This window comes from Rhamphochromis sp. 'chilingali', assembly GCF_963969265.1.
Source record: "Rhamphochromis sp. 'chilingali' genome assembly, chromosome: 12".
In the NCBI taxonomy this organism is placed as follows: domain Eukaryota; kingdom Metazoa; phylum Chordata; class Actinopteri; order Cichliformes; family Cichlidae; genus Rhamphochromis; species Rhamphochromis sp. 'chilingali'.
The window spans coordinates 25061353-25075841 of NC_137939.1; the positions used below are offsets into that span (position 1 = coordinate 25061353).

Genomic DNA, 14489 nt, shown 5'->3' on the forward strand with positions numbered 1-14489 from the left:
ATAAGACATCTATCCTCCCAACAACGGTATATATCACAAAAATGTTACAATTTCTGTAAATTCCGCGAATGTCAGGCAACTCGATTTGGGTAAAGGGTTGGGTTTTTTTTGGGGGGGGGGGGGTTCTTCTTCTTAGCCGGTCGTGTACCTGGAGTCAAGTGTTTTAACCGATGCATGAAACTATACATTTTTAGACATTTTCTGTGTTAGTATTTATTACACAGCGTGCTGCGGGGAAAAGCTGATTCTAATGTTTGATTCTAAGGTTTATTTTTTTGGCACCTGACAGTAGGGCTGCACGATTAATCGTTAGAAAATCGCGATCTCGATTCATACTTATGTGCGATCTCATTTCCAAATGACAACGATTTAAAAAAAAAAAAAAAAAAAAAAAAAAAAAAAGACAACGACGATTGTACCGCATTTTGATCCGGGACATAATCTGCATGAAAACAAGCGCTCACTCTTCCTGCTCAACAAATGACAAGGGCGGAGCCTTATACCACGTGATACAGAAGCTGTGCCATGTGATGCTAAAATTAGCAGGGAAAAAACTAGGGCTGAACGATATATCGCATTTGCGATAATATCGCGACACGATCAAGTGCAATTTTCTAACCGCAAAGGCTGCGATTATACTCTGGACATGTCCAAATTCATGGGCTGCATCCTCCTGAGGCCGCATTTGTAGACCGATTACGTCACAGCGACGCGCCGAAGGCTGTCCAAATTACTACCATATCCCAGAATTCATAGCGCGGCCCAGCCAAACTCCAGTTTCCAGCAATGGCGGCCGCTACTAAGTTTTAAAATTACTCATACTAATCTTTCTGGGTCACAAAATAAACTTTTAACATATTTTCAGGCGAGAAAGTAGCTGTGTAAACATCAAATATCTGCTCGGTTTATCAAGATATCCCATATTTGCAAAAGTGCTTCGACGTTTTCAGAGGCGTCTGCTACCCACCAGCTCGACAGCTAGCCGGGAGCTCGAGGGTTACTGATGCGGCCGAGAACGGCACAACTCCCGGCACATCATTTTCAGATCACCGCGGAGTTTCGCTGCTCGGGTTAAACGTAATATATAAGTCACTTAGACAACCTAAAAATGTTATTTTTGGGCTTTTTTCAGTGTTTTGTTTGTTCGTGAGTAAATCGGTTTGGCTGAGATTAAAGTTATTAGATTAGATAAAATAAAACTTTATTAATCCCCCGGGTGGGTTCACTTGTGTCAAGCCAGCCTCCAGTTTGTTTTACGTTCCCTGTGTATTCAAAGTATTACGGGAATGGATGTGGAAACCGGATTTCAAAATAAAAGCCAACTTCGAGTGAATTAACAGATATGTTAAGAACATAATAACATATAATTTAGGCTTTTTTTTTTTTACAAACTCTAATGTTAGATCTATATGACACAGCCTTGTACCCTAATTGTGCCCTGTCACTATCAAGGCCATCTTATTTTGGATTTCAAAGTAAAAGCCCTGTGAATCTTCATTTTTGAACTACTCTTTCAATGACTTAATAATGCTCTTAAAAGCAAAAGTCGTATTTCCAAATACTATTTGAACTTTAGATCAACACTTTCCAACCACAGTCTTTTTACAGTGATACCATATCAATATCAAGTCAGTCTGATTTTGCCTTTCATAGTAATGGCCCTTTGAAATTGTCCATAATTGACTTAATCTTCTAACGATTCAAAATGCTCTAAAATGAAAAATTCCTGTTTCCACAGGGTAATTCCACCTTAGATCAACAGTATACAGCCCCACAGTGATACCATATCAAGTCATTCTGATTATGCCTTCCAAAATAAAAGCCTTTTTAAATTGTCCATAATTGACCTAACTTTCAGTGATTTCAAAATGCTCTAAAATGGAAATTTCCTGTTTCCACAGGGTAATTCCACTTTAGATCAACAGTATACAGCCCCACAGTGATACCATATCAATGTCAAGTCATTCTGATTTTGCCTTCCAAAGTAAAAGCCTTTTCAAATTGTCCACAATTGACCTAACTTTCAGTGATTTCAAAATGCTCTAAAATGGAAATTTCCTGTTTCCACAGGGTAATTCCACTTTAGATCAACAGTATACAACCTCACGATGTTACCATATCAATATCAAAACATTCTGATATTGCTTTAAAAAATAAAAGCATTTTCAAACTGCCCATATCTGAGTTGCTCCTGGAACAATTTCAAAATGCTCTAAAATGGCACATTCCTGTTTCCACAGGGTAATTCCACTTTAGATCAACAGTATACAGCCCCACAGTGATACCATATCAATATCAAGTCATTCTGATTATGCCTTCCAAAATAAAAGCCTTTTTAAATTGTCCATAATTGACCTAACTTTCAGTGATTTCAAAATGCTCTAAAATGGAAATTTCCTGTTTCCACAGGGTAATTCCACTTTAGATCAACAGTATACAGCCCCACAGTGATACCATATCAATGTCAAGTCATTCTGATTTTGCCTTCCAAAGTAAAAGCCTTTTCAAATTGTCCACAATTGACCTAACTTTCAGTGATTTCAAAATGCTCTAAAATGGAAATTTCCTGTTTCCACAGGGTAATTCCACTTTAGATCAACAGTATACAGCCCCACAGTGATACCATATCAATATCAAGTCATTCTGATTATGCCTTCCAAAATAAATGCCCTTTCAAATTGAGCATATACGGCCTTCTTTTTTGACGATTTCAAAATGTTCTTAAACAGAATTTTGCTGTTTCCACAGGATAATTTCACTTTAGTTCAACAGTATACAACCTCACGATGTTACCATATCAATATCAAGTCATTCTGATTATGCCTTCCAAAATAAAAGACTTTTCAAATTGCCAAGATACGACCTACTCTTTTAAAGATTTCAAAATGCTCTAAAAGTGAAAATTGCTGTTTCCACAGGATAATTTCACTTTAGGTCAACAGTATACAACCTCACGATGTTACCACATCAATATCAAGTCATTCTGATTTTGCTTTCAAAAATAAAAGCATTTTCAAAATGCCCATATCTGACTTGATCCTGGAACAATTTCAAAATGCTCTAAAATGGAAAATTCCTGTTTCCACAGGGTAATTCCACCTTAGATCAACAGTATACAGCCCCACAGTGATACCATATTAATATCAAGTCATTCTGATTATGCCTTCCAAAGTAAAAGCCTTTTCAAATTGTCCACAATTGACCTAACTTTCAGTGATTTCAAAATGCTCTAAAATGGAAATTTCCTGTTTCCACAGGATAATTCCACTCCAGATCAACAGTATACAGCCCCACAGTGATACCATATTAATATCAAGTCATTCTGATTATGCCTTCCAAAATAAAAGCCTTTTCAAATTGCCAAGATACGACCTACTCTTTTAAAGATTTCAAAATGCTCTAAAAGTGAAAATTGCTGTTTCCACAGGATAATTTCACTTTAGGTCAACAGTGTACAACCTCACGATGTTACCACATCAATATCAAGTCATTCTGATTTTGCTTTCAAAAATAAAAGCATTTTCAAAATGCCCATATCTGACTTGATCCTGGAACAATTTCAAAATGCTCTAAAATGGAAAATTCCTGTTTCCACAGGGTAATTCCACCTTAGATCAACAGTATACAGCCCCACAGTGATACCATATCAATATCAAGTCATTCTGATTATGCCTTCCAAAATAAAAGCCTTTTTAAATTGTCCATAATTGACCTAACTTTCAGTGATTTCAAAATGCTCTAAAATGGAAATTTCCTGTTTCCACAGGGTAATTCCACTTTAGATCAACAGTATACAGCCCCACAGTGATACCATATTAATATCAAGTCATTCTGATTTTGCCTTCCAAAATAAAAGCCTTTTTAAATTGTCCATAATTGACCTAACTTTCAGTGATTTCAAAATGCTCTAAAATGGAAATTTCCTGTTTCCACAGGGTAATTCCACTTTAGATCAACAGTATACAACCTCACGATGTTACCATATCAATTTCAAGTCATTCTGATTATGCCTTCCAAAATAATGGCCTGTTGAAAATGTCAATAACTTACCTAACTTTCAGTGATTTCGGAATGCTCTAAAAAGGAAATTTTCTGTTTCCACAGAATAATTTCACTTTAAATCAACAGTATACAACCCCACAGAGATACGATGTTAAGATCAAGTCACTCTGATTTTGCCTTCCACAATAATAGTATTTTCAAATTGCCCGTAGACGACCTACTCGTTTAACGATTTCAAAATGCTCTTAAATTGAAAGATGCTGTTTCCACAGGATAATTCCACTTTAGATCAACAGTATCCAACCCGACAGTAAAACCATGTAAATTTCATGTTGGTCTGATTTCGCCTTTCAAATTAATGGCCCGTCGAATTTGTCCATATGTGATATACTCTTTCAATTATTTCAGAATGTTTTAAAAATGCAAATTGCTGTTTCAACACATATTGGGTTTTCATTTTGAAAAGCAAAATCAGACTCAATTGATTATGACAGAATTGAATCATAAAGATGATGTAAAAGGAAGCTGAAATTGCCACTAGGTTGTAATTGATAGTACGTTTATATTTTAAGTCTGTGGAAAGATGTCATTCTAAATAAAGAAATTACAAAACAGCTTGCAAACCAACCATGACATCTTTCCACAGACTTAAAATATAAACGTACTATCAATTACAACCTAGTGGCAATTTCAGCTTCCTTTTACATCATCTTTATGATTCAATTCTGTCATAATCAATTGAGTCTGATTTTGCTTTTCAAAATGAAAACCCAATATGTGTTGAAACAGCAATTTTCATTTTTAAAACATTCTGAAATAATTGAAAGAGTATATCACATATGGACAAATTCGACGGGCCATTAATTTGAAAGGCGAAATCAGACCAACATGAAATTTACATGGTTTTACTGTCGGGTTGGATACTGTTGATCTAAAGTGGAATTATCCTGTGGAAACAGCATCTTTCAATTTAAGAGCATTTTGAAATCGTTAAACGAGTAGGTCGTCTACGGGCAATTTGAAAATACTATTATTGTGGAAGGCAAAATCAGAGTGACTTGATCTTAACATCGTATCTCTGTGGGGTTGTATACTGTTGATTTAAAGTGAAATTATTCTGTGGAAACAGAAAATTTCCTTTTTAGAGCATTTTGAAATCACTGAAAGTTAGGTAAGTTATTGGCATTTTCAACAGGCCATTATTTTGGAAGGCATAATCAGAATGACTTGAAATTGATATGGTAACATCGTGAGGTTGTATACTGTTGACCTAAAGTGAAATTATCCTGTGAAAACAGCAATTTTCACTTTTAGAGCATTTTGAAATCTTTAAAAGAGTAGGTCGTATCTTGGCAATTTGAAAAGTCTTTTATTTTGGAAGGCATAATCAGAATGACTTGATATTAATATGGTATCACTGTGGGGCTGTATACTGTTGATCTGGAGTGGAATTATCCTGTGGAAACAGGAAATTTCCATTTTAGAGCATTTTGAAATCACTGAAAGTTAGGTCAATTGTGGACAATTTGAAAAGGCTTTTACTTTGGAAGGCAAAATCAGAATGACTTGATATTAATATGGTATCACTGTGGGGCTGTATACTGTTGATCTAAAGTGGAATTACCCTGTGGAAATAGGAAATTTCCATTTTAGAGCATTTTGAAATCACTGAAAGTTAGGTCAATTATGGACAATTTAAAAAGGCTTTTATTTTGGAAGGCATAATCAGAATGACTTGATATTGATATGGTATCACTGTGGGGCTGTATACTGTTGATCTAAGGTGGAATTACCCTGTGGAAACAGGAATTTTCCATTTTAGAGCATTTTGAAATTGTTCCAGGATCAAGTCAGATATGGGCATTTTGAAAATGCTTTTATTTTTGAAAGCAAAATCAGAATGACTTGATATTGATGTGGTAACATCGTGAGGTTGTATACTGTTGACCTAAAGTGAAATTATCCTGTGGAAACAGCAATTTTCACTTTTAGAGCATTTTGAAATCTTTAAAAGAGTAGGTCGTATCTTGGCAATTTGAAAAGGCTTTTATTTTGGAAGGCATAATCAGAATGACTTGATATTAATATGGTATCACTGTGGGGCTGTATACTGTTGATCTGGAGTGGAATTACCCTGTGGAAACAGGAAATTTCCATTTTAGAGCATTTTGAAATCACTGAAAGTTAGGTCAATTGTGGACAATTTGAAAAGGCTTTTACTTTGGAAGGCAAAATCAGAATGACTTGATATTAATATGGTATCACTGTGGGGCTGTATACTGTTGATCTGGAGTGGAATTATCCTGTGGAAACAGGAAATTTCCATTTTAGAGCATTTTGAAATCACTGAAAGTTAGGTCAATTGTGGACAATTTGAAAAGGCTTTTACTTTGGAAGGCAAAATCAGAATGACTTGATATTAATATGGTATCACTGTGGGGCTGTATACTGTTGATCTAAAGTGGAATTACCCTGTGGAAATAGGAAATTTCCATTTTAGAGCATTTTGAAATCACTGAAAGTTAGGTCAATTATGGACAATTTAAAAAGGCTTTTATTTTGGAAGGCATAATCAGAATGACTTGATATTGATATGGTATCACTGTGGGGCTGTATACTGTTGATCTAAGGTGGAATTACCCTGTGGAAACAGGAATTTTCCATTTTAGAGCATTTTGAAATTGTTCCAGGATCAAGTCAGATATGGGCATTTTGAAAATGCTTTTATTTTTGAAAGCAAAATCAGAATGACTTGATATTGATGTGGTAACATCGTGAGGTTGTATACTGTTGACCTAAAGTGAAATTATCCTGTGGAAACAGGAATTTTCCCTTTTAGAGCATTTTGAAATCACTGAAAGTTAGGTCAATTATGGACAATTTGAAAAGGCTTTTATTTTTGAGAGCAAAATCAGAATGACTTGATATTGATATGGTATCACTGTGGGGCTGTATACTGTTGATCTAAAGTGGAATTACCCTGTGGAAACAGGAATGTGCCATTTTAGAGCATTTTGAAATTGTTCCAGGAGCAACTCAGATATGGGCAGTTTGAAAATGCTTTTATTTTTTAAAGCAATATCAGAATGTCTTGATATTGATATGGTAACATCGTGAGGTTGTATACTGTTGATCTGGAGTGGAATTACCCTGTGGAAACAGGAAATTTCCATTTTAAAACATTTTGAAATCACTGAAAGTTAGGTCAATTATGGACAATTTAAAAAGGCTTTTATTTTGGAAGGCATAATCAGAATGACTTGATATTGATATGGTATCACTGTGGGGCTGTATACTGTTGATCTAAGGTGGAATTACCCTGTGGAAACAAGAATTTTTCATTTTAGAGCATTTTGAATCGTTAGAAGATTAAGTCAATTATGGACAATTTCAAAGGGCCATTACTATGAAAGGCAAAATCAGACTGACTTGATATTGATATGGTATCACTGTAAAAAGACTGTGGTTGGAAAGTGTTGATATAAAGTTCAAATAGTATTTGGAAATACGACTTTTGCTTTTAAGAGCATTATTAAGTCATTGAAAGAGTAGTTCAAAAATGAAGATTCACAGGGCTTTTACTTTGAAATCCAAAATAAGATGGCCTTGATAGTGACAGGGCACAATTAGGGTACAAGGCTGTGTCATATAGATCTAACATTAGAGTTTGTAAAAAAAAAAAAAAAAAAAGAAGCCTAAATTATATGTTATTGTTCTTAACATATCTGTTAATTCACTCGAAGTTGGCTTTTATTTTGAAATCCGGTTTCCACATCCATTCCCGTAATACTTTGAATACACAGGGAACGTAAAACAAACTGGAGGCTGGCTTGACTGCAAGTCTCGAATTGGAGGCTGGCTTGACACCAGTGTGGGTTCCTCCTTGGTTTTCACACAGCTGACTAAACGTCAAACAGAAAACTTATTAAACAGAAGTATGAGACAGTCGAGAATTTACACCAGTGTCTGGTTATATTTTAGATAGCAAGAAGCAGACGGCCGAGTTTATTAAACTCCACCGAGACAGCGGTGACGCTAATCAGAACTAGCCTTCTGATTCAGAAGGCTAGACCGTCCAATTTCACGCCTTTAAATTTTAAAGGCGTGTTTGTGTGTGTGTTTATACAATTGCTATTATGTTTGCACTTTATGTGTAATGTTACTGACTGCAGAGATCAGTAAGATGTGTGTTTTATTTATTTAATATTATTTTTTAATTGAATGACTGTCTAGTAGTTCACAGATGTCGAAAAACTGAGTGTGGTAAAGCCACTGATTTTTTTTATATATATTTCTGCAATCTGCACATTGTACTGACTTTCATTTTAATGTTTACACCAGGGTTCCTTGTCAGCACTTTATGCTCAGATGTTTGTAAGCTAAAAATAAACTATTGTGTATGTTCAAATATACTGTTGTGATTGAAGAAGTTAAATAAAAATGTCAGTCATCAATTCATGCATCACCTCATGTCATCATAACAGAGGTCTGTCTTCCAGGAAAGAACAGTTTAAAATTAATGTAATATAGTATTGGCCATACTATATGATGTATTGCTTGTCTTTGTTTAATAATACAGAAGACAAAGACCTTAAAAAATAATCGCATATCGCATCGCAATCGCAATATTGGGGCAAAAAAATCGCAATTAGATTATTTTCCATAATCGTTCAGCCCTAGAAAAAACAACGAAGAGCACGTCAGGGATGACGAGAAAGTGACAGGAGAAAATCTGTCCCGGACAACCACCCAAACATCAATAACGGGAACCTTATACAGCGCTTCCCTATACCCGTCGAACTTCCGCAGGCACAAAGAAATTACGGAGGCCATCACTTATCACCCGACCAATGATATGGCTCCCATCAACACTGTGCAAAACGAGGGATTTAGGAAAATGATCAACACCCTAGACAAACGCTACACAGTGCTGTCCCGCAACTATTTTTCTATTGTAGCACTACCTGCTCTATACACGCAGTGTCGAGCAACGGTGGAGACGGAATTTCAAGCAGTACAACATTTTGCGGCAACAACAAAACGTGAGACATGTTGTTTTTATGTTCAGTATAAGTGCAATAAATATTTATACTGGAAAAGAAAATCGTGAGAGAATCGTGATCTCAATTCTAAGCCAAAAAAAATCGTGATTCTCATTTTATGCAAAATCATGCAGCCCTACCTGACAGCACTTTTTTGCTTCTCATCCGTAAACGCTCTGCGTACTCTTTCATGTGATTCAGTTTATTTTGAAAAGTCTCAACAGGATCTTTAGCTTTATTGTGAAAGGTTTATGTGGAAAATAAACAAGCGGACACGGGATGGTTTTACCGTGGTTGTTGCTAACATAAACGCATAAAAACAGTCGCTTGTCCGTCTGTAGTGTGGTTCTATTAAATATAAGAGAAACATAAGAAATTCTACAGTGACCATCAAAACGATGAAAAAATATCGCCATAAAAAATTTATTCTGTGACATCACGAAACAAACTATAGAACAATTGACTTTTTCATATCGGCATCCGTTATATATCGTTATATCGAACAGCCCTATTTCTGTAGTATTCAATAACGGAAACTGCATATAAATTGTATATAATACATCAGTATTTTAGTAAATTAGACAGATTAACTGGTTAAAGTAGCCAATGCAAATCCACATTTAAATTGCCTCTAATTACTAAAGTGGGCCAACCTTGCCCATCAGAAAGATTAAATAATCGTACTAATGCATCATTTAATCCTGGTCTGATCTGTAAATCTTTAACGCATCACTGCTGCTGACATAGTTTGCAATGCAGTTAAAGTAATTTGGGGGTTGTTTGTTTGTTTTTTGCTAGGTTATGATTGGCTTAGATCTCAGGTATTTGATTTAAGAAAAGGTTAATTGAATGGATAGGGCAATGTTTTCCTCATTTTAAAGGTGACTTTTTATGTTTTTAAAATTTCAAAACATTAGACGAAAAGGCAAAACCAAAAAAGCAAGATTTTGTTCATCTATCCACATTTGTAGAACTGCTTGAAATAATTAAAGTTATCAAATTTCTCATAAAAGCTCCACTAGGTTTACAAGAGATCAGCAATTGATTCAAATCCACAAAACAATGTTGCCACAGACCAAAGATTGGACAAGTCACCAGCATCATTAAGAGGGGCGGATTGTGATGGGTGGCTGCCCAGTCTGCTCTCAGTGGGGTTTTTCCTGTCATAGCCTGAAAGGTTTGCACAAATAGTGCATTGTGTGCAGTGAAATTAAAAGAACAACTACTGGGAATTTTGGAAAGTAAATTCTTCATTGCAATCTTTGCAGATTGTACTTTTATAGTATCCACACTATGTTTTGTTTTGTTCATTTTGCTAATGCTAAAAGTTAACCTTGTTTTCCACAGAACACTGGGAAGAATGCAGGAGTGCTATCAAGCTGTGTTTCCAGGGCAACCACCTATAGTAAAGAAAGGCCATATTGAACCCATTGACATTACTGTGGCTTCTCGAGGGTCGAATAAGAAGGTGCCAATTTCTTTCTCCAGTTTGGCTATTTCTGGATGAATTTGTTTGTTTGTTCGTACTGATATAGATTAATGACCTTGGTGCTTTTTATGAATTCTTAAGCATATCCCATACACTAAAATATTTAACACTTATCATACAGATAGTGTGGTAAAAAGCTTACATGCGCTCATTATGGGCATGAGTTTCATGGTACAGTCATCCACACATGGGGGAAAAAAAAAAAAGCAAAAAAAAAAACATAATACACACTGACAATATTAGTATAGTATTAATAATAGTATTTCCAGTCTCTTTTATGAGCTGCCTTCTAAAAAAAAAAAAAAAAAAAAAAAACAGTGACCACATCCTTAGCAGGCCTTCCTTCTTCCAGTAGTTGTGTGAAAATATTTAGTTAAGCTCTGGTTATATAACCCACCACCCATCATCCCACAGTAGTAATATACCTGTACTTTTTTTGCCGCCACCCCCCCTCCCCTATCCCCCTCCGCGTCCATGTGCGTGTGCACGTGCACGAGAACGGACTTTTTGCACGTGCATGTGGGTTTGGGGGTCATATGAGTTTACATGTGTTTAATAGCGTATTATTTAATGAAACCATTATGTGTTTTAATTAAACTCTTTTTAAAGGATTGTATAGGTCTCAGAGTTCTGTTATTTAGACATAGATGATTTAATTTAACTACTTTAGGGGTATTTTAACTAGTTAGGAGCATTTTGCTTTTTCTTTAGTGCTATTTAGGAGCAAATAGTTTTCAAACAGAGGGCCGCAAATAACAGCTATCCCTTTAGAAATAAATAGGGTAGTCTTAGAAATAAAGACTACCCTATTTATTTCTTAGAAATAAACAGTGATACTTCTAAAAACCGTGTATTCCCACACAGCATTTAATTTAGCTAGTTTAGGAAGATTTCACTTTTCTAATAGTTTCACAGGCTAATAGTTTTAAAATAGAGCACCACAAACAACATGTATCCCTTTAGAAATAAACTGTGATACTTCTAAAAGTACATATTCACACTAGCGCTGTATCAACCCCAATGTGGCTTTAATGCAACTAGTCTTATAATTATCTACTAGTCTGCAACAGTTAGACTCGATGATTACACATAGATGATTTAACTACTTTAGGGGCATTTCACTTTTCTAAAAGTTTCACAGGCCAATAGTTTTAAATAGAGGGGGGTAATGACACCTCCTACTGGGCTAGTCTAAGACATGTACATATAAAACGGACTCCTTCACCATTTGGAGCATCAACAGAGCGACCTAAGGAACGCAGACACCTCTAACTAAGGAGTGCAGGATGACATCTGTATCAACCATGACGAGCAGTCAGGACATCGCCCAAGCCACAGCCATACTAGGTACGTCTACAGGCGCATGCCCCAGGGGCCCTCATCGCAAAAAGCAGCGCTGTGAAAACGCCGTAGATGGGACTGAATTTAAGCTAGAATATAGAGGCAGTAATGGGTATACCGTTAAATATACCAACGGAGCAGTTATACTTCGTGTAGATTGTGGTGAGGGAGTGTTTTGGGGGGAGACACAACGCATGTCTACTAGAAACTGGAAAGTCTTTCGCACAGTTGTTTGTGCGGACTTGGACAGTGTGGGATTCCCAGAGATGCTGTATGTTTCCCAGTGGAACAGTCCAACAGGCCCTGAACTTTACAGGGTCGAGGCTGATCGCTTCAACCGTAGCCCCGATGACTTTATTTTTCTCAGTGTATGTGATGACAGGGAAAGTCTTATTGCTGTCAGAGGGGTTGAAAACTGGAGGTTAAATCCTTACCCTCTGAGCATAGAAGAGCGCGCTACATGGTTTAAGGACATGTTTTTTTTTATACAGTGGTGCGACTGGAGACCTATGCTGAGTCTGTTTAGCCAGATTGACGACACCATCAAGAGGGTAGTCTCAACACTGCGTACGAGGGTATTAGAAAACGCCTTGTTTTTGATGATTTTGCGACTTGTCCGAAGACTGGTTTGCCTTCTACCCTGTGCAAACCTAAAATCATAAGGCCGTCTGACAACTAAATAAACAAAATGGTAGTTTTAGTTTGTGTGTGTATCTATGCAACAAAATATAACATCTTTTTATCGTTCTCATTTTTCAGAGGGAGACATGCAAGCATGGGACCTCACAGACTCCCCACCTCCACCAGCATTGCTAATCCAGACCCCACCAACTCCACCCCCCTCTCCACAATTGCTGTCGCAGGACCCTACAGGATCGGGTCTGTGTCAGGAAACCATTATCGACATCAAGCTTGCAACCCACCACTTGCTGATGTTGGCGCTAAATGACTTTCTACAGGATACATGCTACAGATGTCAAACAGCTCATCCCAGTCAGGTGCAACACAGCTGCTTGCACGAATTGTCCGAGTATTTCTTTGACACCTACTATGACGATGTGATGATAAGGCTTATGACAGACCGATTCATCCCTGCCATTCGACTGTTTGTACGCGCATACACAGTCGTTGGGACTGGAACACAATTCAGCAGGATTGCAGAACACACTGTTACGTCTCCCCGAGGGCAGGAGGGGGATAACACAACAACTCCGGAAACTCAGTACAGGTGTTATGAAAAGAAGGTTTAATGGCAGCGCTCTCACAAAATAAACAACCCAGACTCAAACAACAAATGTGGGGGAAAAAGGGACAGTTAGGTTGTGCCAAAAAAAACACCAAAAAGACAAAACCAAAACTTAGCTGAGCTGAGCTACTATCCTAGAAAAGCAACAAACAGGAGAGATAGACCCAAACCTCAACTTAAAACAAGCTCAAAATTACATGGGTGGCACCAACCTACTTACCTAGTGTTTCTAACACAAAGACTCTACGTGAGTAAGTGTATGGGGTCCCCAAACTTACCTAGTCCACTTTACTCCCACCACAATCATCAAACAAAAGAAAGACAGCAGGAAAACGTCGCACATGTGTCAAACAATTCAAGGAGGGAAGAGAGCCGCGCCCAGCCACAGGTGAGTCTCCTTATCAAGGGTTTCACTCCTGGGTTGTCCAATCAGGGCCTCCCTCCTCTAATTAGTTGGACGTCACACAGATTGACATCAGCCTGCAGTCTGCGACCTAAGGGAATGGCAAACAAAAGGGGAGGGAAAGAAAACATGCAGCCTGCAGACACGTAACACCCCCACCCTTACAAGTCCAAACAAACAGTTTGGATCCTTCAAACAAAAACAAAAACCCTAAACAGACTACAGGGCACGGGATAGTGCATCAGCCAGGACATTTTCTGTCCCCTTTTTATGGCAGATTTGAAGGTTGTACTCTTGAATGATTAAAGACCACCTCATAAGCCGACGATTGTTATTGTACATCCTTGAAAGGAAAACAAGCGGATTGTGGTCTGTAAAGACTTTTATGGGATCCCTGCTTAATCAGAGATAAACCTCAAAATGCTGCAGAGCCAGCAGAACGGCAAGGGTTTCTTGTTCGATGGTGGAATACCTTCTCTGGGGAAGAGTGAACTTCTTTGAGAAGTAGCACACAGGGTGGTCGAGTCCATCCTGATCTTCCTGTAGAATGACAGCACCTGGACTGAGATCTAGTCACCCCACAAGCAGTGTTTTCTTGCTGGCTAACTTTCAAGCCTGGGGGGCTTATCCAGCATCTCAGGGACAGGCATCACTTTTCCACCTGCTAAATCATTCCCTAGGATGAAATCAACCCCTTTTATTGGCAGCGAGGGGAGGACAGCGACCTTACCGACTCCACTGAACACAGAGGAAGTGACATGAACATGGTGCAAAGGCGCAGACACAAAAGTCATTCCAATACCCTGGGCCACAACACTTGACTGACAGGATGACTCAACAGAAAAAGGCAAAATACCCTCCCGAATGATGGACTGTGAACCACCCGTGTCTCGCAGCATTGTTACAGACTGGTCATTACCAGCACCACCCGTCAAAGAAACACATCCCTGTGTGATAAATGGTTTG

The 14489-nt window shown here is 37.6% G+C and overlaps 1 protein-coding gene across 2 annotated transcripts in view; it reads left to right on the forward strand.

Annotated features, from left to right (window-relative positions):
• The window catches only part of eif2d (eukaryotic translation initiation factor 2D), a 61171-nt gene that overhangs the window by 11524 nt on the left and 35158 nt on the right, over positions 1-14489 (forward strand). Inside the window, exons 13-14 of one of the 2 annotated variants that reach the window (XM_080898587.1) lie at positions 10392-10512; positions 12634-12826. In XM_080898587.1, the coding sequence (XP_080754713.1) occupies positions 10392-10512; positions 12634-12690 (178 nt within the window). In that variant the 3' untranslated portion in view covers positions 12691-12826. Of the gene's footprint in view, positions 1-10391; positions 10513-12633; positions 12827-14489 lie in introns of those variants that run through there. The other variant, XM_080898586.1, reaches the window with a different exon arrangement.